Source organism: Accipiter gentilis, chromosome 32 (assembly GCF_929443795.1).
Source record: "Accipiter gentilis chromosome 32, bAccGen1.1, whole genome shotgun sequence".
NCBI lineage: Eukaryota > Metazoa > Chordata > Aves > Accipitriformes > Accipitridae > Astur > Astur gentilis.
The window spans coordinates 20,414,243-20,435,401 of NC_064911.1; the positions used below are offsets into that span (position 1 = coordinate 20,414,243).

The window sequence follows — 21,159 nt, forward strand, 5'->3', positions numbered from 1 at the left end:
TTTGAACGAATGAACAAAATGAATAATGAAAAAAATCACTTATGCCTAATTCTATAATGTCCACAACTGTATATTTACAATTACATTACTTTTCAGCATCATTATTAAGAGCAGAGCTTTAGAATTCCAATACAAAGAAGGGCTTAAATAAGTTTAGAGAAATAGAATGTCCAAATGTTTTATAATGTATCATATGATCTTTATTTCAGTAGATACAGTGAAATCATGTTCTACATCTTGCTTTTTCTTTAAAAAATCTAAAGTATCTGTCAAAGCTAGCAGCATCTTTTTCTTTGGTAGTGTCTAAACAGCATTGTTGCAAAAAGAAAGAAACACTGTTGTTATTTTCCTAACTCCTTTAATTGTATTTTTTTATCTGGACATTGGAACAAATCTTGAGTTAGCATAGATGTCCAAAGTGTTGCAAAAAGTCAACTGAGCTGTTGACCATGTCAGGATTTCGCTTTACACATTTACTCACTTTCCTGCTATCTGGATTTTATTGCTGTCCCTGGGACCATTAATCTGCATTCATAGCTTTCAATAGCTTCAGAGTTCTTGATGTGACTGTATTCTGTCAACAAGAAGCTGTGCCTCTGTCCCCATTTGTCCTTGCTGGGCCCATCTCAGGAAGCGAGAACAATGTCAGAAAAAACAGAGGGGATAAAAACCTAAATGTGCTGAAAGCATTTATTACAGCCTTTCATTTAAACACTGGACAAATACTAGCAAAGCTCACTCTTGGAAGGCCTGAGTTAGAGGAAGATCTATTCAGACTCCTCAGGGCTACATAGCACTCAGGCAGAGCTGGACTCAGAACTAGGAATTTATTGGCTTCTGCCCTTAAATTTAGACTCTTGGAATGCAGTTGTTATTTCTGGTGGATGGCGCACTAATGTGACTGTAATGAGGTCTGCCAGACCAAATAGGAGGCACGCTTGATGGTACAGTAATAAACGTTTCTCCTAGTCAGCTCATTTCATGTCTATCTCTTTGCAGAACTGAGGCTGTAGGAGGAAAGTAAATGCAGGGAATGTAGGAGCATTCTGAATCACAGAGCAAGCAGTTTGCTTCAATACTTACCAGCATCAATGGCTAAACTTGGGGGTGCCACTGAGTATTTTTGGGCTCCATCCCATTCGCATTTCAACTCTTTGATGAGGCAAGGGATGCTAGAATTTGTGTTCGATTTGTTGTCTAAATACATCACTATGGGTAGATGGTTTACTGTACAAAAGAAGAGACTTCCCCTTAAAATGGAGAAATAGATGTGCCACTTGGTTTTGTTCTGAAGTGACCTAATTTGAGACTAGAATTGGAAGCACAGTAAGCAAAGAAAGGAAACACAGCTTTTGTATGGGCATCTCTTCTCTAACTGTAGTAAATTACATTGTAGATGCACAATCCTTGAAGTTGTCAAATACATTTAAGGATGGCAGTTTTAATTACCAGGTTCTTAGCATAATTAATGTAATTCTGCTACTTAGTTTGCTGCCTGAACAACTTTATTAATACATGATTTTTAGGCATTCGAGAGAAGCAAGCTGAAGACAGGTTTGCACAAGTTTCCTGTGAATCTTTAGAAAGCTAGCCTGCCTTTGACATTTGTTGCTTTTTCCACTTGTTTACTTTGTTTGGTTTTGGTCTGTTCCTGCATGGGATTGTGTGTATTAGCTAGCTCTACCATTCTAGCATACCATTTATTTTCTCTCAGCTTTAGTATGCTTGATTTTTGTATTCCTTTTATCAATAGCCTTTCTTCCTGCTGGTTAATATCTGCAGCACCCATGCAGATGTTATTCATGATGTTACCACAATTTGACTATTATTTCCTTAGTGTATTTCAATTTTAAGTGTAGCATCCAGAATCTGCAAAGTGGAAGCAGTAAGTGTCATCATCCAGATTGGTCTGTTTCAATGCAATCTGTATGATCTTATTTTTCTGCTAGAAATATCACATACTGTGTAATTATTGAAAACACTGGCAGGAATGTTGCAGTGCTCTAATTTTTAAAAAGCCTTTACTTTGTTTTCTGTGTTATGTTATTATATGTGTATAATTTATTTGCATGTACATTTAATCAGTTTCCAAAATGGCAATTACGTAGTAACTTCACTGTTTCTCAGTTTATTCCTCTAGCACTTCTCTTGGAGAGTTCAGACCATAGTAACTGGTTTATGCTAATAAATATTTACATTAATGTGAATGCTTGCAAAAAATACATTTTAACCTTAACAGGAATTTACAGCTCCTGAAAGAGTTCACAATTTACAGTCCCTGAAAAGAAGGCAACCTATTGCAGCCTGATACAGCATGTACAAAAATAGTCTGTGAGCAGTATGAGGGCTAACTAATACACTCACACATGCACAAACTTGTGATGGTGAAGTTAAACTTCTAATGCCATGAAGAATGCTCTGGTCTACCGTAAAGCTGATATATTAAAGATAAACAGTATGCAAAGTTTACTGCTTTGCATTTGTTTCAAGAAGCAATTATAGAATCACTTGTAACTATGTATCTCTAAACCTTTTTATTTAAGAAATGATGCACGCAAAAAGCACATGAATGTTTCACTGTTTCTTTCAGCATGCAAAATATTCAGAAGATGTATCTTTTTTAAAAAGATCTCTTTTTTAAAAAGTGTATCATTTCATAGAATGTTATCTCTTACAGTTGGAGACATGTTCTTTTTCCACCACCATGTCCTATTGTTCATATTGGGCAGCCATCACTAGGAAGAAATGTGGACAAACCAAGTTTTCATGATACTCTCCATGAACTTGCTGCCCACAGTGTCTTGTGGCATTTCTCATTTCTTTGCAGTAGCTTCTTGCCTTGAGAATGAGATGAGGATCAGTAATCAAACTCTTGCTTCTTCCTTAGGAATTCACAGTGTTGCTATTAAAATGTCAGATGATAGAACCTGTGGGTAGGGGGCTGAAGAGATGCTTTCTATATACTTACTGATATTAACAAAGCTTTTGGATAAGCTCTCCAAGCTTGCTCACTGGCTGCTTTTGGTTTGGGGTTTTTTTTTGTGCATGTGTGGGGTTTTTTGTTGTCATTTGTTTGTTTTTCAAATGTTGAAAGACTTATTTGTGCAAGGACTCATGGCCATGCTCTGATGTATTTGTGAGTCTCTGGAGAATTAAAGCTTGAGTGGGTTTTGGTTTGGTTTGTTTTTTTTACTTTCAGCAAACAGCTCTTTCTTTCTTGGTGACTTGGCAATATACAGAGTATTTGTGGATTTCTGTATGATATATATCTAATAGTATAACAGGATTGAAAAGATTTACACTCTTGGGTTGGAAACGTAATTTTTCATAATATTTGCACACCTGCACTTTTTCTAGTCAATATGTTTTATTTATTTTTTTTTTTATTCTAGGATGGTTGCCTGGGGAAAACAGCACTGCTGTGTTGGCAGAATACAGGACATTTTCTTGAGATTCAGGATTGTTCTAGCAGTCCTTTTACTTCATTTGTTCCTGGCTACAGCAGGCAAAGGTAAGACAGTATTTTCCTGATTTATCTAGTGTTGGTATTCCAAATAAATAGCATTAGTCTTGATGAATAGGACTTTTGAATATACTCAGAACAGGCAAGTTTCTGCCCTCTTGAAATTAAGAGGAAAAGCTGCCATTAACAAGAAATGAAACAATTGGTGCTTAGCACTTTGGTATACAAACCCTATGTTTACAGTATTTGTTTTCATAAAAAATCATCAGTAGTAACTGCTTTTTGTCTATGGATGAGGAGAGAACATAAACACAATATGTAATAACAAGACAAATTAGTTGCTTGCTATTTTTTTGAACTGAAAGTGTTACCATTTTCAGAATGTGTTGTTAAATCTTTTACACTGCTCTTACACAAACACCTTTGAGCTTCATTCAGTGCATGTACAAGCATAGAACATCTGCATTGCTCTTGGTTGTGGATCTGAATATGGCTAGGGAAAAGGTAGTAAGGTCTAAAACATGTAACAGAAATTATGTATTTGAATTTTACATTCTATACTCTTTATATAACTGTAAATGAAAAATAAATTCATAAGGTTCTTGTACAAATTGGGTAACTGACATTGTGATGCTTTTGTATGAGGTACAGTAGCATCAGCAATTTGTGTTTTATTCATGGCTATTCTGTAAGCTGGCAGATACAAGTCTGTCACTAATCTGGACCTCAATTGACATAGATAACGGTGCTTGTCATTCATAAAACTTCCTTATATCAATAGTGTGTAATACATTCATCATGTTAGTAATGTGCATGGAATATTAAAAAATTAAAAGTGTTTTTCACTATGTACTTAATGGCTAGTTTTGGAAACTGCTTCCTGTGTTGTGGCATGTTATTTTACTCTAGAAGATCAGAGTTTCTTGCAGTTCAAATGTACTTAGTAAGTATGCCTACTTAATGACATTGTACTAGCAATGAACTTTCATAGGTTTACAGACTAGACTAATTCTGATTCTAATTCTCCAAATGTAGTAATTTTCATAAAATAAAGCTTTTATTGAGACAGAATTTGAGATTCAGGTGATAAAACTAAAATGGTGATATTTTAACCTCATGTACTTTGAATAGTAAAAAGGACAGGGCTGCTCAGCAGATGTGCGGATGTTGTACAAGAGTTTTTCCAAGGAAAATTCAACTGCATCTAGAGTTCTGAGGAAGCAAGCAAAGAGGGATTTCGGCCTTCACCTACATTATCACTTGCAAGTGTCAGTAATCATTCAAGAAAAGCTAAACGGATGCAAGGGTTTATTTATGGTTCCACCCTATTTGTTTGTTTGTTTGTTTGTTTTTTAGGCTGTTAGCACTGTCAGCAGCAACTCTACTCAGTTCTCTCCTCATCTAAGGTGCCAAAGTATGTTTGTGTTCTCCACGAAATATGAAAAGAGCTGCCTGTGTTCTTTCCGATGTCTAGAGCACTCTGGATAATGTGGCATATTATCCAAATACAACTGTGAATGAAAAGGAGGCATGAAATGAATTGTGAGGAAACAGTTCTTAGCTTCAGATTTCCAAAACGTTCAGCAGAATCAAGCGACCTGAATGTAGAAAGTTTGGGGTTTTAAACTTTTTATAAACAACAGTTATGAGCTCTAGGCAGAATACATTAGGGTACAAGGTTCTTGTGATGTCATTTTGATGGACTGTAGCAAGCCAGATGTGTTAAAGGTGGCAAACACTTACATAGAAATTAATGACTATTGTTGTTACTGTTTAAAAGCCAGATTGTGCAAACACATCAACTTGTGACTATTTTTATTTGAGAATACTCAGCTGTATGAATGCTCAACTATACTGATACAGTAGCTATTAGTAACGTAAGGAAAATAACACTGGTGCTTACGTACTGAGAGGATCTGCTCCTATATGTCTAATTCTTACTACCTATGGCTGGCTATCTCTTGTAAAGATATCAATTATTACTATCTGAAAATGTTTGGAAAAAGAGATTACATTTTTGGTTTATGTTTGCATTACCTTGTCATTCTCAGAATGTTTATTTTAAACGTTTGGAAGTACGTGCATACATTTTGGGATTTCTTTTAGGGCTTAAGACAACATGCTTATTAAGTGGATGCTCTTAGTTTAGTGAGGGTAAAAACCCCAGTTCTTGCATCTACTAGAGATAAATATATTAAGAAGGAACAAATCGCATTTCTGAAAGACGTTGAGTGCCTGAGCACAGCAAATGACATTGAAAAGTCAGCCCACAATTACTATTGCATGGAATTTTCCTTGACTACAGATGGTGATTTTTGCTTATTTTTCTTACTCTGGAGATATTTTGAGCATTCTTTCTACTATACTACCTTTTCTGTGCTGTGGTGATAAAGGTATGTTCGTGGCTAGGTTTCTGAATGTGATTTGTATTGTCTGGATCCAAAGGAACTAATTGTAAGCCTGGAATGCCACAGCCAATTCCAGCTCCTTGGTGCTATGGTTGAGGGTAGGCCACAGCCCACAAGTGCCATTGCTAGAGAAAATGAGTGATGATTAATAGAACTTCCAAAAGCTTTAACATAATGTCATCTCCTACTTACATTGCATCCACCCACATATCAAACAGACATAACCAAGATGATGTTGATAATTAATTTCATACTGTACTGCATGTGTTCCACTTGGAACAGTGAAGGGCATTTTCTGACTATGGTTATGATTTCCTTTGTGCTTTTTCAGCATTCTTCGGGTAGACAAACCATACAAAATTTTCCAAGCCTTTCTTGTGATAATTCAGATAGTATTGGTATCTACTCTCTTAACTTTGGCACCACTTTTTGGCACCTTTTTTTTTTTGAGCTGTTTAGGGCAAAGTGGGCCAGACCTTCCAGTTCCAGAAGGGCGAATGTCTCTAAGTAAACTCTTTTGTTAGTTTAAATTAATTCGTCAGGCCTTGTGTACTGATCAACAGCAGTCTTTTCGAATGACACAAACCAGACTAGGAGAATCATCAGCAGGATTGATCACATTTTGCATAATTTCTGTTGGTTACCTGCCTTAAGACTGTTTTCATTTGCACATTTATGTCCACTCTGGCTCCTTTGACAACTTTGTATTGTCAGTTCCCCTAAAGAACGTAACAGGATTAATTCACTATTGGCACATGAATGCTGATTTAATGCTTAACATGAAATCAAAGCTTTGTCAGAATTTGTTGACTTCCAAAACCAAGTCTGCTGATGGTACCTCAAGTTTGATTAACATTTTTGGTCAGGAATGGACGTCTCAAAGCTATAGTATGCAACAAGAATAGTTATCAATGACTTTCCATGAAACTGGATTGATATATTTTGTGTTACGAACTTTTTCTGGTAGCTTGTACCTATCAAGCTGCACTTGGAAGTTAGGAACTTCCTCTGGTTTTTCATTTGCTGCTGATGAAAAAGAAATTTGAGAGCCCTGTGGTCAAGAGACAGAAAAGTTGAACATTCCTTATTCAGAATTGGCCTGATGAAAGCTTGTGCTCTGGTTGGTTGAGAAGACCACAGAAGAGCTAGCTGTGATCTTGACAGCTAACTAGGACTATGAATGTAACCTACCTTGGGGAAAAAAACCTGATCCAAGTTGCCTGGAAATTGGTCTCTTCATGGGGGAGCTAATGGAAAAAGCTTTCTTCCTATATTGACTGATCTTTTCCTGCTATCCAGCCCTGACCAATCAGGATTAATGACATACCTGCTCTGGAGGGTACATAAAAGTTCTGTATATATTAATAAATAAAAGCCTCCTGAAAGGTGGGTGAACATCTAGCAGGCTGTTTCATTTTTCTGTAGTTCCATTTCATGTCCCATAGGAGTCTTCCTTAGTTTGGATTTCTTTTGTTCCTGACGGGTGCACTGTAAAGCAAGCAATTGTGATAATGATTGTGTGATTGGAATGTGCATTTTTCCACAAAATAAGAGTCGGCTCCAAAGAGCTTACATCTACAGCCACAAAAGCCTGTACTTCCCTGTATTGGGACAATAAGAACTTAACAGTTAGGATCAAGTTCCAGTCTTTGGGGTGTTCCCTGGCACTACTTGTTTTACCAAAACTGGCAGAGCCTGATACCTTGTTTACACCAGTAAATTTACTGTTAGCACCTAAAATTCTACTTACTGTCACAGCTGAACTCTGAGTTGTCACCAGCTCAAGTAGATTTGAGATGCGCAGACCAGATGTCTCTGCAAGTAAATGCACTGGTAGAGAACAGGGAATGGGGGCTGGATGGGATTAACTTTAAAATAAACCAGTGGCTCCAAAGCACATTTCCTGAAAGTTACCTAAACTCATTCTCTTCTAGAATATGGCTGTTTTCTACCTTTCTTGCTGAAACTCTGCCAGTATGCAGCAGAGGATTTAAAAATCTCGGGGTTGGAAAAAAATGGCATGGAGAAGCATGATCTTTTTCAGAGAAGGAGGATGCAAGGCTGGGACATGAGAAGGCAGTAAAGGCTACAGTCCCTTCTTCTAGCTCTGTTTCTGTATTTTATGCAGTATCTATTAAATGCAAAATACCTGTGCAGTCCTAGGAATAGAAACCAGGATCTGTGATTTTTGCCTGATTCTTTTTGCTTCCCACTTGTCATTTGAGTGCTACCGTAGAAAGCTACATGGTCGTCCTTCATCTTGTGTATGAGTTTTACTTCAAAGCTTTCATGAGCAGTTAGGATTTATTGACTGCCTCCAAATTTGCCCCTTCCCCACCACAAAAAAAGGAAAAGAGAAGGATACAAGGTTGATTCTTAATGTGTTGTTTTGAAAACTCCTAGGCAAATGCTTAGGAACAGTACTATATGGAAGAATAACATTCATGTAGAAGATCCTTTTAAAAACAAAATAATTTTACAAATCATCTTTTCTTTATTTAGATCAGGAGGATTTCCTAGGACAGTATAAAGCCATCTTTAAGACTCCATGTGAAGATCCTTGGATTATGTCACCAAGAATTTCTCTGCATCCCTTGAAGGAGTTCATTGTCTGTGTGCACCTCAAGCTATATTCCTCAAATAGTTCCTGGACAGCATATGTATACAATCAAGAAACACCTCACATGAATCTCTCTGGAAATAAGTATATTCTTGGACTTACAGGAGATCATGGTAAATTGAGGATATGGTTGTTTGGAAATCAAATAAATACAACAGCAAGACTTCATGAAAACACTTGGAACCAAATATGTATCCAGTGGAAAAGTGAAGATGAGGAGATGAAACTATTCATAAATGGAACAAAAAAAGTAAACAAAAAACTAACTGGGAAACTTATTTTCCCTGGAAAAGGCCAGTTCTTACTTGGTTGTTCAAAGCTGCCAGGTACAGCTACGTCACCTAACCTGGGTATGACTGGGGAGCTGTACATGTTCAGAATGTGGGATAAAGCAAATATAAAGCAATCTCAGAACTGTGAAGATAGTGGTGTTATACGCTGGAGAAAGGAGGATTGGGTCTATAATAAGACGGTAGAAGAGGATAACTCTTTGCCATGTGGTAAGTACCATTGCACCCCTGTTTTTAAAATAGTATTTTTGTCAAAAGTTGATATGAACGTGTCTAACATTTCTTTTCCAGATTTTACAAAGTCTTTGTCTATTAGTCATTTCTAGCTAAATGCTTAATGAGATCATGTGAGGATCTGCAGCTTTCACCAGCTTTTATCCAAATGTAAAAAGCATAGCAGCAGTTCTTCAAAGACTTTCAACTTGCTTCAACATTTGTGTCTGTCTGCTGTCCATGTAATGGTAGTGGGAGCAGGATGCATCCAACCAAAACTTCTTGGAGTATTAGGGCTTTCTATCAATGTCATCTTAAAATAATTAATTTACACACCTTCTGTTCAGGGAATAAATATACAGGAAAGCATTGCTGGTCCTCATTCTGCATATTCACTGTGCCAGAACTTTAATGAGTGCAACTTTTCGCTGCTTCACTGGCACATTACACCATCTTTAGCTGGTATGGTCTACGTCTGTAAAGATTACTGGAGGCTCTGATTTCTTCTTGTTTCTGTATCAGTAATGTTTTCCTTTATTAAAATGTCCAAATGGTTTTGGCCTAATTGTGGGGGCTTATCTGCTTTTGTTAAAACAGAAGGACGTTGAGTAGTAAGCCTTGAGAAAGATGTGATTTTGCATCCACAAAGAGCATAACTGGCAAAGGGCTAAAGCTTGGGAAAGGTCTATGCCTCCTGTGTAGGCACAAAAGGTGAAAAGGAAGTGGTTCATTACAGTCATAATTGTGCCAGAGGACAAGTTTCAGAATTTTTTTATGACCTGTTTGGCATTTTGTGCCTACATAAAACAACAATTGGTAAAATGTTCGGTCAAAGATTACCATGATTTCTGTGATTTCTCCTTTGCTTAACCACTCAAAATCTTTTTTGCAGTGTAAGCCATTAACTGGTGTCTCATAGGCACTCCATATCTTAGGCACTTAATGTCACATTATTAGCTTATGTTTCCTTACCTCCCTTTTCCACCTTTCTTTTTGTTGACTCTTCAGATTCTTTTTCTTTTGGTTTTATTATTTATTTTTATAATAATTTTTCAGATTACCAGAAACGTATTTAGTTTGTTTCTTAACCATGTGAGGCCCGATAAGGACCAGAATCCCGATTCTGGTAAGATTTACACACATGCTTAGCGTTTAAAGGCCATGCTCAAATTCAACCAAGTAGTTCACTCCCCAGAAGTGGATGGGATTACCTTTGCAGTAGCTACTTATTTTATGCATCTGAAGATTTGTAAGAAAGGACATATCTGACTGCTTCCCAGTTTGTGATTAGGGTTGATCACATTTCTTGAACTAATGGAACTTAGCCATGGCAAACTTTTAGATCTGAGTTAAAGATGCAACTCTTGGTTCTTCCAGTCACACAGTCTTCTGTTTCTCCTCTGCTTGGTGTAGCCATTGTATGCTGAGCAGGTGTAAATACTGCAGGAAGGGCCAAAGAGGGAAGGAGGCCCCACACATTGTGCGTCACTAACCTTCCACTTACATTCCTCAGGTTCCTTTGATAATTCCCTTTTTGCTGAGAATGAGAAGTAGCATAACAACTGTGATATGGAGAAAGAGTGCCACAGATTGAATGTATCTCACTTTAAAGATCATCTCCTGGTATTTAAAAATACGTACGTGAAGACAGATGTGGTTACTGTTCCAAGTGCCAACTTTGGAAAATTTCTTTATCTTGTTCCTTGATGAATGATGCCTGTTTAGATACATACTTTAATGTGGACCATATGAATGGTATCACTATTGTCTCTGCATAATCCAAGAAAAAAAGTGCACTAAGTAATATAAAGCTCTGGGTGATTTAAGAGAATACAAAACCAGAAGAAAATAGCTGATTTTAAAATGCAAAGTGCTTGAAAAGAAATTTTAGTCATCTGTGAGCACCAGCTCTTCAGTTGTCACTTTTACATGGGATATTTGCAAGTTGCCTTTAATAATAACTTGACAACTAGATGAAATGTACTGTTTAAATATTAATCATTTCAGTTACACATTAAGCAGTAACATTCTTAATCCAAATATAAATATCCAAACTGTTACAGTGTGCATTTACGCAAGGAGCACAGAGATGACGGGATATATTTTACAAATGTCAATGAATATATAAAATAAATGATTTATGGTGTAACTGTAAATTAGTATCACTGGCAGTAAAGCACTGTAATCTCTTTTGTGGTATCTGTGCCCTAACTTTTAGCAGGAGTCCAGTACCTGTTGCTTTTGGTTGCATTTTCTTGCATAAATACAATTCAGTGTTTATATTGTGGCATTTTAGATTTTTCTAAACTGACCTGTCTGACGTTCAAGATTAAGGCGTTGCCCACTCTTTTCCATGTATTCTTTTTCATTCCCAATATTGCTGAGCCTGCTATTGGTGTTGCTGGAGGAGGTTTCCAGGTTTCTGGGAACAAAGCAGTTTAATGCTGATGGGAGAAATGCGAAGTGACTGCTGCCTTGTGTGACTATTTTGCCTTTGCATGCTCAGGGAAGAGGAAAACTTCAGTTTGGGCTGTTGTTCTAGTTTGCAGGTGTGGGCAATAGGAGGTATGATTTAGGCTCATGTAATCCCTTTTAAAGATTTCCTGAGCTGTGTGCACTTTTGATGACAGCATCAGCTTTTCTGGAAGGGAGGGTGGAGTCCCAAGGCTTTACTTCCTCAGGCAGAAGGTGGAAATGTAGCTGCCACTCATCCAGTCTGCATCCCAGTCTGTTGGGTACCAAAGTTTGGGCTGTATTGTTATGTTTACTGAGCAGATCATAAAAGCTGGAGGTGAAAAAATAAATTATTTGCCCCAATACCATTTTCTTTCTAAAACTGTAAGGACAGAATACTACAGAAACCTCTAGAAGCTCTTAAAGGAAGTAAATGTGACAGGGAAAAAATACCTAACTCTGGAGTGCCTATTTGATGAGTCATGCACCACTTCACTTTGTACCTACTAACAGAATGTATGTTTGACCTGCCCCTTCCTTGCTCTCCTTGCCTCTCTCTTCTGTGATATCAGAGGAAGCAGCTTTTTTGGAAATAGGCTTGCCAGAGAAGAGGTGATTTTATTCACCTCAGTATCTAATGTACAGCTTTATACAGACAGAGCTATATACAAACAGATAAAAACTCTATAACCTAATTTCCTAAAAACCTGTGTAACATCAAAGCTGACTTAAAATATTGCACTTAAATTTTCTGTTAAGGATACTAAAATGAACTGGCCAAAGTGACAGAGCCTGATGTGAACAAGCACTTGTATCGTTTTCTTACATTTGCTTCTGTCCAATAGCCAGTGATAATTCATACTTTCTTCCATGGTGCCACTGCTAAGAGTCAGAGCAGACATGAGGTGTCATGAGAGGCACCAAAATATAAAATTAGGATTGCACTTAGTTTTATCCTATAAATTTATACAATGTGCATCAAAATCTAACTTACATAAAAAGTCGATATGGGCTAATATCTACAGTGGAACAACTGGGAAGGATTTTTGCGTGTTACTGTTATTAATGCCTTGTGTGACAGGATGGTTCATTTTGGCAGAATGTTTATCCAGCTGAAAGGTTTATCAAATGTTAAAGGGACCCAATCTCTTAATAGAATATAGGGATTTAATATGAATATGAGAATTGAATGTCTTATTTTTGGTGCCTATTTCTGTAAATAGATGGATTTTAGAACAGTACCATTTTGAAATTTTGCTGTTTGGGCTACTCAGTTTTGTTCATGAGCCAGTCCTGTCAAATATTAATCCCAGGCATTTTCATATGGCTATATCCTAGTAACATCGAATACAAATGGATGGTAGTTGCTGCACAGTACTGGTAACTGATGTAATACATACTGATAACTGTTGCCTGTGAGAATGTTTAGAACAGAATTTGTATAGACTAAAAATGCAGTGTGGAATCAATTTTTCGATATAAAATGGTTTTAATTATTTTTTTTTTAAGCCAGAAAATGATATTATATATCTATTTGGAATGAAAACTTCCACTTTGGTGTTTCTGATGGAATTTTCTAATGCAAATCAATTCCCCTTCCTGAATCAGTTGAATTTTTGGTGAAAAAACTTTCAGCGCTAAGTTTGCTATCACATCTTATTTAGAACATCTATTTTTTTATTAATTCCTGGTATTTTTGTGTGTATTTGTAACTCAAAACTGATCTTATCAGCAATACACAGTCGTGGTTATCTAATGCCATTCTGTGCTGTCAGCCAAGTACTGTGGCATGGGAAGACCATATTACGTAGCCACCAAGGTGTCCCTTCGGATTCTTCCATTCGGATTCTGCTGTTGATCTACTTGTGAGAGCTGACGTGGTTCAGGGTACCTTTAGTTTGAAAGAATAGTCCTGGGTGATAATACAAACGATTCTCATTTTTGGCACATTTTTCAATTAATATAAGTAAAATTTTAGGCACTTCCTTTCATAAACCTGTCATCTAGACCTCCAAACATGTAAGTCCATAAATTATGTTTTTCTGCCAGTAATGTTGTCTGTCCTTCTACAGAATGTCAGGGCTGTAGCTGCTCCTTCAGTGCGAACTGCCCTTTGCATTCTCTCCCTGTGTTTCCTGAGAGGCAGAGGCCAGCAGGCACAGCCCTTCTCGCTGTGCCATCCCCTGCCCCGCTGTGCCATCCCCTGCCCCTCCGTGCTGCACAGACTGGGCAGCATGGGTATCCATGTGGAGGCTCTAGTTGCCTACAGGTCAAGCTTTTTTTCTCCTTCTCCTAAGAAAGCACTCTAGTTGCTGTCTCAGGCTTGCTCGAAGGATGCTTTCTGCAAAAGTTTAAAGGCAGTCATGAAGTGTTAGGTAAAACATATTAGTCAGCAGCAACACTGTTCCCAAGGGACAGGGGAGCAAGAAACTGCCAGTAACTTAGTTCTTGCATGATGTTGGTATTTGCAGCCAGGTTCTAGCTGCTTCTCACTCCTCCACCCTGGAAAAACTGAACTGCTTCTGGCAGAGTGGGTTGCCTGAAGACAGGTGAATCAGAGAGGGTGTTGCCTTTCCAAAAATTTTAAGAAAGAGCATACTGATCATAAATTAGATTGGAGGTAGGGAGAAGAAAAAGATATTTTTCATTTTTCAGTTGGAGATAGAACATTGTACACTGTTCATGATTTAAGTGTTTTTTCTGCATCCTGCATCTAAGTTACTGAACAAAAGGCATGCTATGAGTGACAATGCCTCTGGTGCAGGGACCAGAACCATCCATCCCATCTTGACCACTGTGTTACAAAGCCTCCTTCTCCCTTTTTTTCCCTTTGACCAAACTGACTTTTGAATTCTGCTTTGCTTGGTAGAACAGCTTCAGCAGGACATGTGGAGACTGTCCCATCCTAAAAGAGCCAGTGGACTGATAGTTAAGATCTGTCATGCTAGGGAATGTGTAAGCACAAGGCTATTTTGTACACAGGGCCAGGCACTGGTCTCTCCCAGAGCTACATCAGTTTGTGGACCTAGCCTTAAGTACTGTTATTAATGGATTTAATCTCCTACCAGACTGGAGCTGCTAAAGTTACACTGGTTCCCATTGTCATACAAAGCTGTTATGGGAAACGAAGGTTGTCACAATGGAAATACTGGTTCCCAGGTAAGCTTTTTGCGGCTGTGGTATGGAGCGATGGCAGGAGTTGCTAGACGGGTTTCATACCAGTGGAACAGTTTCCTCTGCCTATGCAGATGGGATTCTCAAGTCTTGGCTTAGCTAGCTATTTGTCGGAACAGTACAAAGTGATATGAAGACAATAAGGGACTTGCTGCTTTTGTTTCTAGTGATGCATGTTAGTGAGAGAAACTGGCGCTTATTTAATGGAGTTGCCTTTTCCTTCAGAAAAAACCAGCTCTTGTGGGGACCTATTGTCTCCCTTGCAGGAGAAGCAAAGAATAACACTGAATAATGTTATTTGCCGATTTCTTTGCTGTTTGGATCCTCAGGAGTGTTCTCTGTGAGAGAAAATGTAGAAAACTATTACTGCAATATAAAATGTTTTGGAATAGGATATCAGGTATTTTGACTTGATGATCCTAAACTAACAGTGTTGCAAATAAAAATGCATGGAGCAAATAAAATGAAATTTCATATACGTAAGGATTTTCTTGCTCTTATCGATAGTAAACAACCTAAGGGAAATAAATTTTCTGTTAGCTTGTAACTAGCACACCTTGAGTTATTTTACCTCCCTTTACTTTAGGGGTGTTTTAGATTGGACTTTAATCCTTCTCCAAATAAACCTTATTCACTTTCTTTTCTAATTCTTAAACACAGCAGAGGAGGAAGGTTGACAAACATAAGTGAAATTAAAGTATGACAGCCTGTCCTCCTTCCCCGTTTCTGTATGCAAAGGTGATTCTGATGAAAGACTTGGTTAGTGAACTTAGTGCTGCACCTTATCAGTGACAAGTCTCATTCTCACAGATTGTTTCGAGCAACTGTAGGCACGTGAATATTGTGCTATGTGCTATTCACATGTAGGCATGTGAATATGTGAATGGAAGTCATGGTTAGATTAGTGTCCAGAAAAAAGTGCCCCTGAGATTATGCATGCCATCATCACTTGCTGCACTTGCCAGCTCTATATTCATGGCTTGTGTTCAGCTTATTTTGCTCCCTGTACTGCTGGATTTGTTATTAAAAACATTTGGCATTTTTAGAGTTCACTATCTTCTTACTAACCTACAGTACTAAACATGTTAGTGGACAATTTTCCTACCTACCTCAGGATATTACCTGTATTCTCAAAAATTCACAAAGCAGGTTGAAGGGATATGGAGGATGGGAAATGCAGATTGTCTACAGTAACTATGCTAGACTGACTCCTCAAGAGTATGTGAGAAGACCTTAAGGTCAGATTCCCCAGGCAGATTTTTTTTATTTTTTTAGTAGGTAAAAGCAGCAGTGTGGTGGTCTTTTCTGTGAGATGCTGCATACTTCAAAAGGTGGGTTTCTTCTGAGAATTTAACTTCCTCCAGGGCCTTTTGGTTGGAGACAAGGGCTTTTGCACAAGGTGCTAACCTCTTACTAGGACAGACCAGTGGCAGGTAAATTTTTGGAGATGGAATTCACTCCCTGTGGTAGGAAAGCCAGTTTGCCCTCATATGGAAGGATACTTTCTTCTCTAACCGAAAGTCCACTTTATTTTATGTAGAACTGACTCAATTATTTTTATTCACCCATTTACCTTAAAAAACTATTTACTGTTTAAACAATACAGAACAGTTTTATCTGACTACTGCTTCGGTTCTGCATATTATTTAAAGTCACTATGGTATCTTAAGGGTCTTCCGTAAACCCACACTAAGTATTAAGAAAATAATTTTACAGGTGCCACAATACCTAATCACTGTACAATGTTAAAGAAACAACACTTCTACATAAGAGCTCTAGAACACATACCTTATAGGATCATGTATTTTAACCAGACTTACCATGTAGTGAGAAGTCCTAACTTTCCTGAAGATTGACTGTAAAATTTAAAGTTATAGTCAAATTTTCATGATCTGTGAAGTTCATACAGTGCTAGATGTTTAAAAGACCAATTGTATTTCTCTGCAGGCAGAATCCTAGTTGTCTCAAATGAGATGTTTGATGTAACTTGATTTTGTCTTTACTGAAATAGTTTACATTCAGTAGGCTGATATGTATGAAGGTATAATTTTTTACTTATACTTTTAACTTAATGGTTGTGTATTATTTTACTCAGAATATTGGCACTCTCTCTCCCTCCCCTCCCCTGCTTTTACATGAGAAAATTTCTACCCAGGATGCAAATCAACTAAAACTAACAGTTAATTTCAAGGAAAACTCCTAAAAAATTAAACATAGTACAATTAATCTGATTTCCATGTATTCATCCTGCCATATTTCAGAGTTGCAGCTTTTAGCTTCATGCAGTGTATGACATTCAGGAAAAATGAACTGACATTTCTTTACATCTTGCCAAGCTCTCATGCACTCTCTTACTCCTGATCATTGGCCCCAGTATCCCAGCATTGGAGCAACCAGACAGCAATCTGTTTATCTGGCTGGCAGCTGTAATCTTTATGCATATCTCGCAGCTCGCTCAGGAATAGGGACTAGGTGGTTTCTGCCTCTTTTATGTTTTCTGTGACTTCCCCCTCCTATTCTTGTGGCTGTCCTGCTGCAGAACAGGCTGCCTCTTCTGAGTTTTCCTCCTGCATCCCCTCAAGAGGAGCTGCTGCTTCCTTCACCAACTGGGTCAACCCCCACTTCCGTTGTTTCCTCTTGACTGCAGGAGTGTCTGTTATGGTTAGGGTTGTGTCTCTGGTTTAGCCACAGCATCCATTTGTATGTCCTTAGATCCAGAGATGCTCATGCTCCTTCCAGGGTGTTGGACACAGGCCTGGTAGTCATAGGCCAGGCCCCAACACAGCACCAAAGTCTCGGTGTCTTTGGTGTAAGCAAGACATCCTTCCTTCAGTCTGCCATTTCAGCAGGATTCCGTGCTTGTTCATGTGTAAACTCCCAGGCCACCAGAGGTGAAAATTGCTCTAGGCAACTTCCCAAATTCTCCCACACACCTTCCTACCCAGGAATTTCCTGCCTCAGAGCACTCTCCTGTGTGTCATCCCCAACTGGTTGGTTACTGGAGGTCCCACAGAGATTTGAACTTGGATCACTGGATTCAGAGTCTGAGGATGGTCTTGTAGACTACTAGTACTACTTGTAGACTACTAAGGCAAGTGGACCACCATTGATGGAAAAAGGAGAGTGTCCATTATCTGAGGGAATTAGCAGTGGTGGAGGTGGTCTACAGCAACCAAAGATCTGGCTGATGTCCACTGCACATGGGCCATGTGGCAGAGGTTAGTACAGTACGCACCAGTGTAGTATGCCAACACCTTGGCCGTGATGGACTGTCCGGATATCAACTGTGTAGTAACTGTCCCACTAGCTCCAGCAATTCAGAGAATCTCTCTTCCTCCGCAACCCTGTGGGCCTGCATCTTGGCTGTGGCTAGAGTGTCCCACCAGGTTCGGTGACTTGAAGAGGGTATCTTTTCTTCCTTGCCCCAACAGCCAGCGTCTCAGCTCTCAAGGGTGCTGAAGTAGGTGCCAGTGCCTTAACTGTATGTCGTGCTGTGTTGCCACTTGTTTTTCAAGGCCCAGGATGATGTTTTGGGTGGTGGCATAGGCTGCAGCGTACATTTCTAGCCACTCCTAGTTGCCTCCGCCACGGGAAGCACATAGCACTTGGCCTGGTGGCAGGTTCACAGTGGTGGTCTGATGTAATCGATCTGCTGGGCCTCCTCATATTGATATTAACACGTTTCACATTCATGGGTAGCCTGTGCAGTAGCTTAAATTGTCACATCCACAACTTGATCAAGAGCCCACCTGTATGCTGCATCTCTCCCAAGGTGTCTTTAGAGACATGTTTCATGGGCCCATTGAGCTAGAAATAATAGCTCACCTTTTCATTCCCAGTCCAGGTCCATCTGAACCACTTCATTTCTGGCAGCCTGATCTGTCTGCTTATTGTTTAAATAATCTTTGGTGGTGCAGCTCTTGGGCATGTGAGCATCTACATGATGTATATGCACATCATGATGTAGAGGTATTCTCAAAGCATACCTTATTGATTTGTAAATATGTATGGAATAAAGCATCCCTGTCTTACCCAACTCTCCTGCCCCCTGCTTTTTTGTTCGTTTGTTTGTTTGATTTCTTTGTTTCTCTTTGCGTTAATAAAATTTCACTTCTTGAATAATTCATCAGCATTTCTTTTCTACATTTTTGCAAAAATAGCTGCATGAAAGCATAGCTGTGTATGCCTGTTACAATTTTGGTTGCTGCTCTTTAGTCTACTTCATTTTCACTCAAGCAAACATGCTGAAAGGGTTTCTGAAGACATTGGCAATGGAAGGGCAGTGGGAAAGCTCACAGCCTAATTTGTGTCTTCCATGACTGTAGAAGTGATAAACTGAGTAAAAAGTTGAACTCAATAGAGTTGCAACTTCAGCTTTCAAAAAGACTTGACACGTGTTTCTCAATGGATGCAAAGTAGTTTTGCAAACCAGGTTGACTTGAGGTGAGTAGCACATCTAAAATGGTTGCGTTTAAAAAAGTGTGTGTATATATGCGTGTGTACAAATATATATAAAAAATTCTGCTCCTAAAAAATCTTCTTCCTTTGTAGTTGAAACTGCTGCTATGTTGCCTGGCAGAAAACCGCTAACAGGTATATGGGTGTTCTGTGTAATTTTTTCCCCATTGTTCTCTATTTTAGAAAGGTCGTAGGAAGATTAGCAAGACACTCATGGTAGGCATGTGGCTTTCAGGCTAGTGTGGCACATATCTTGGGTCAATGATTTTTGTTTTCTTAACAAAATGTCCAGTATTTGTTGAAAAGAAGTTGTCTTCAGTTGAATTCTATTTGAATTCATTAAAATTGTAATTTTTTTAATTAGAGGTTGTTACATCTGCCTTTTTGGACAACCTGGAATTTTTCTTCTGATAAGCAGGTGTTGCCCTCTTCTGGTGAATGCAGTAAACTTTTGCTAATATAAGAAAAGGGAGGTTATGTATGTGTCTGAAACTTCATTATGGTTCTTTTTTTCCCCTCTTTTTTTTTTAATGTCTCAAACAAAAGCTGAAAATTCAAGAGAATCAGCTGCAACAACCATTTCTGGTAAGAAAATCAGGACTTTACTGCATACTGCAATGTTTTTTATTTCCTGTTAGGTAAATCTGCTTTTATCTGAGGTAATGCAGAAAAGTTGTAATGTAAATGAGTTCTCACATTTAATGTTTTCATTGCTTATTTTTTTAAGAGAAAAATAATTTCTTCTTTCTGCTTTGTAATGAAATGGCTTACCTCATAGGATCGCTCATGGTTTGTGGCAGTGATGCTTGGGGATGAAGCAGGTACAAGTTGCTTGATCAGGAGCCTTTTGCCCAGTAACCTAAACAGCGAACAGTTTGCCGAGGTGGCAGAGGAGGATGACTGTAGTGAGAGAGCTCCCTTACATCTCCTCCCACCCTAGCAGATGTGCATACATCATTTCATGCAGTGTGGTATACTGCACACACACACATGCACACACGCGAGACTAGTAACTCCTGGGACCAGAGGTGATGAACATCATCTATGAAAGCATTTTTAAAAAATAAAGAATGTAGACACACAGAATTAGCTGTGTGAAAGCCAGTTGGTTTCTTGCTTAATGTATACTGACATATTGTGCTCTGGAGAAAAGAAATAATACAGATGCAAATACACATGCTTTTGTTCTTTTCCAGATACAATCTTTCTCTGCGAATGGTTCATCTTTAACACTGCAGCCAATTCACTATTTGTTGTAGTTTATACCAAGCCAAATAATACAGATGAAGTCAGCACTTTAGTTTTCACTCTGATTCCTCATATTTTGGCTGTTTGTTAGTTGTCTTAGAAAATCAGTTGTCTTCAGGATTGTTACTTGTGGTTTAACCCCAGCCAGCAACTAAGCACCAGGCAGCCGCTTCGCTCACTTCCTCCTCATCCAGTGGGATGGGGGAGAGAATTGGAAAAAAACCCAAACTCGTGGGTGGAGTGAAGACAGTTTAATAGGACAGAAAATGAAAATAATAATTATGATGATGATAATAATATAACAATAAAACAATTAGAATATACAAAACAAGTGACGCACAATGCAGTTGCTCACCACTCGCTGATGGATGCCCAGTTGGTTCCCGAGCAGTGATCCGCCTCCCTGGCCAACTCCTCCCAGTTTATATACTGGTCATGACATCATGTGGTATAGAATATCCCTTTGGCCAGTTTGGGTCAACTGCCCTGGCTGTGTCCCCTCCCAACTTCTTGTGCCCCTCCAGCCTTCTTGCTGGCTGGGCATGAGAAGCTGAAAAATCCTTGACTTAGTCTAAACACTACTTAGCAACAAGTGAAAACATCAGTGTGTTATCAACATCCTTCTCATACTAAACCCAAAATGTAACACTATACCAGCTACTAAAAGCAAATTAACTCTATCCCAGCTGAAACCAGGACATTACTTAAGAACGAAATATGCTTAGCTTTTATTCCGAGTATGGAATTAAGAGGGTGCTTTTAAAAAGGCTCAAAATGACTCGTCTAGTTGAAATAAATATATCAGAAAGACAAGCTCCCTTTCCATGTAAT

At 38.5% G+C, this 21,159-nt stretch overlaps 1 protein-coding gene across 1 annotated transcript in view; it reads left to right on the top strand.

Moving 5' to 3' along the window:
* ADGRG2 (adhesion G protein-coupled receptor G2) overlaps positions 1-21,159 on the top strand; it is a 59,188-nt gene that overhangs the window by 8,575 nt on the left and 29,454 nt on the right. The window contains exons 2-5 of the mRNA XM_049834833.1: positions 3,393-3,511; positions 8,374-8,991; positions 19,174-19,215; positions 19,627-19,665. Coding sequence (XP_049690790.1) covers positions 3,394-3,511; positions 8,374-8,991; positions 19,174-19,215; positions 19,627-19,665 — 817 coding nt within the window. The 5' untranslated portion in view covers position 3,393. The remainder of the gene's footprint in view (positions 1-3,392; positions 3,512-8,373; positions 8,992-19,173; positions 19,216-19,626; positions 19,666-21,159) is intronic.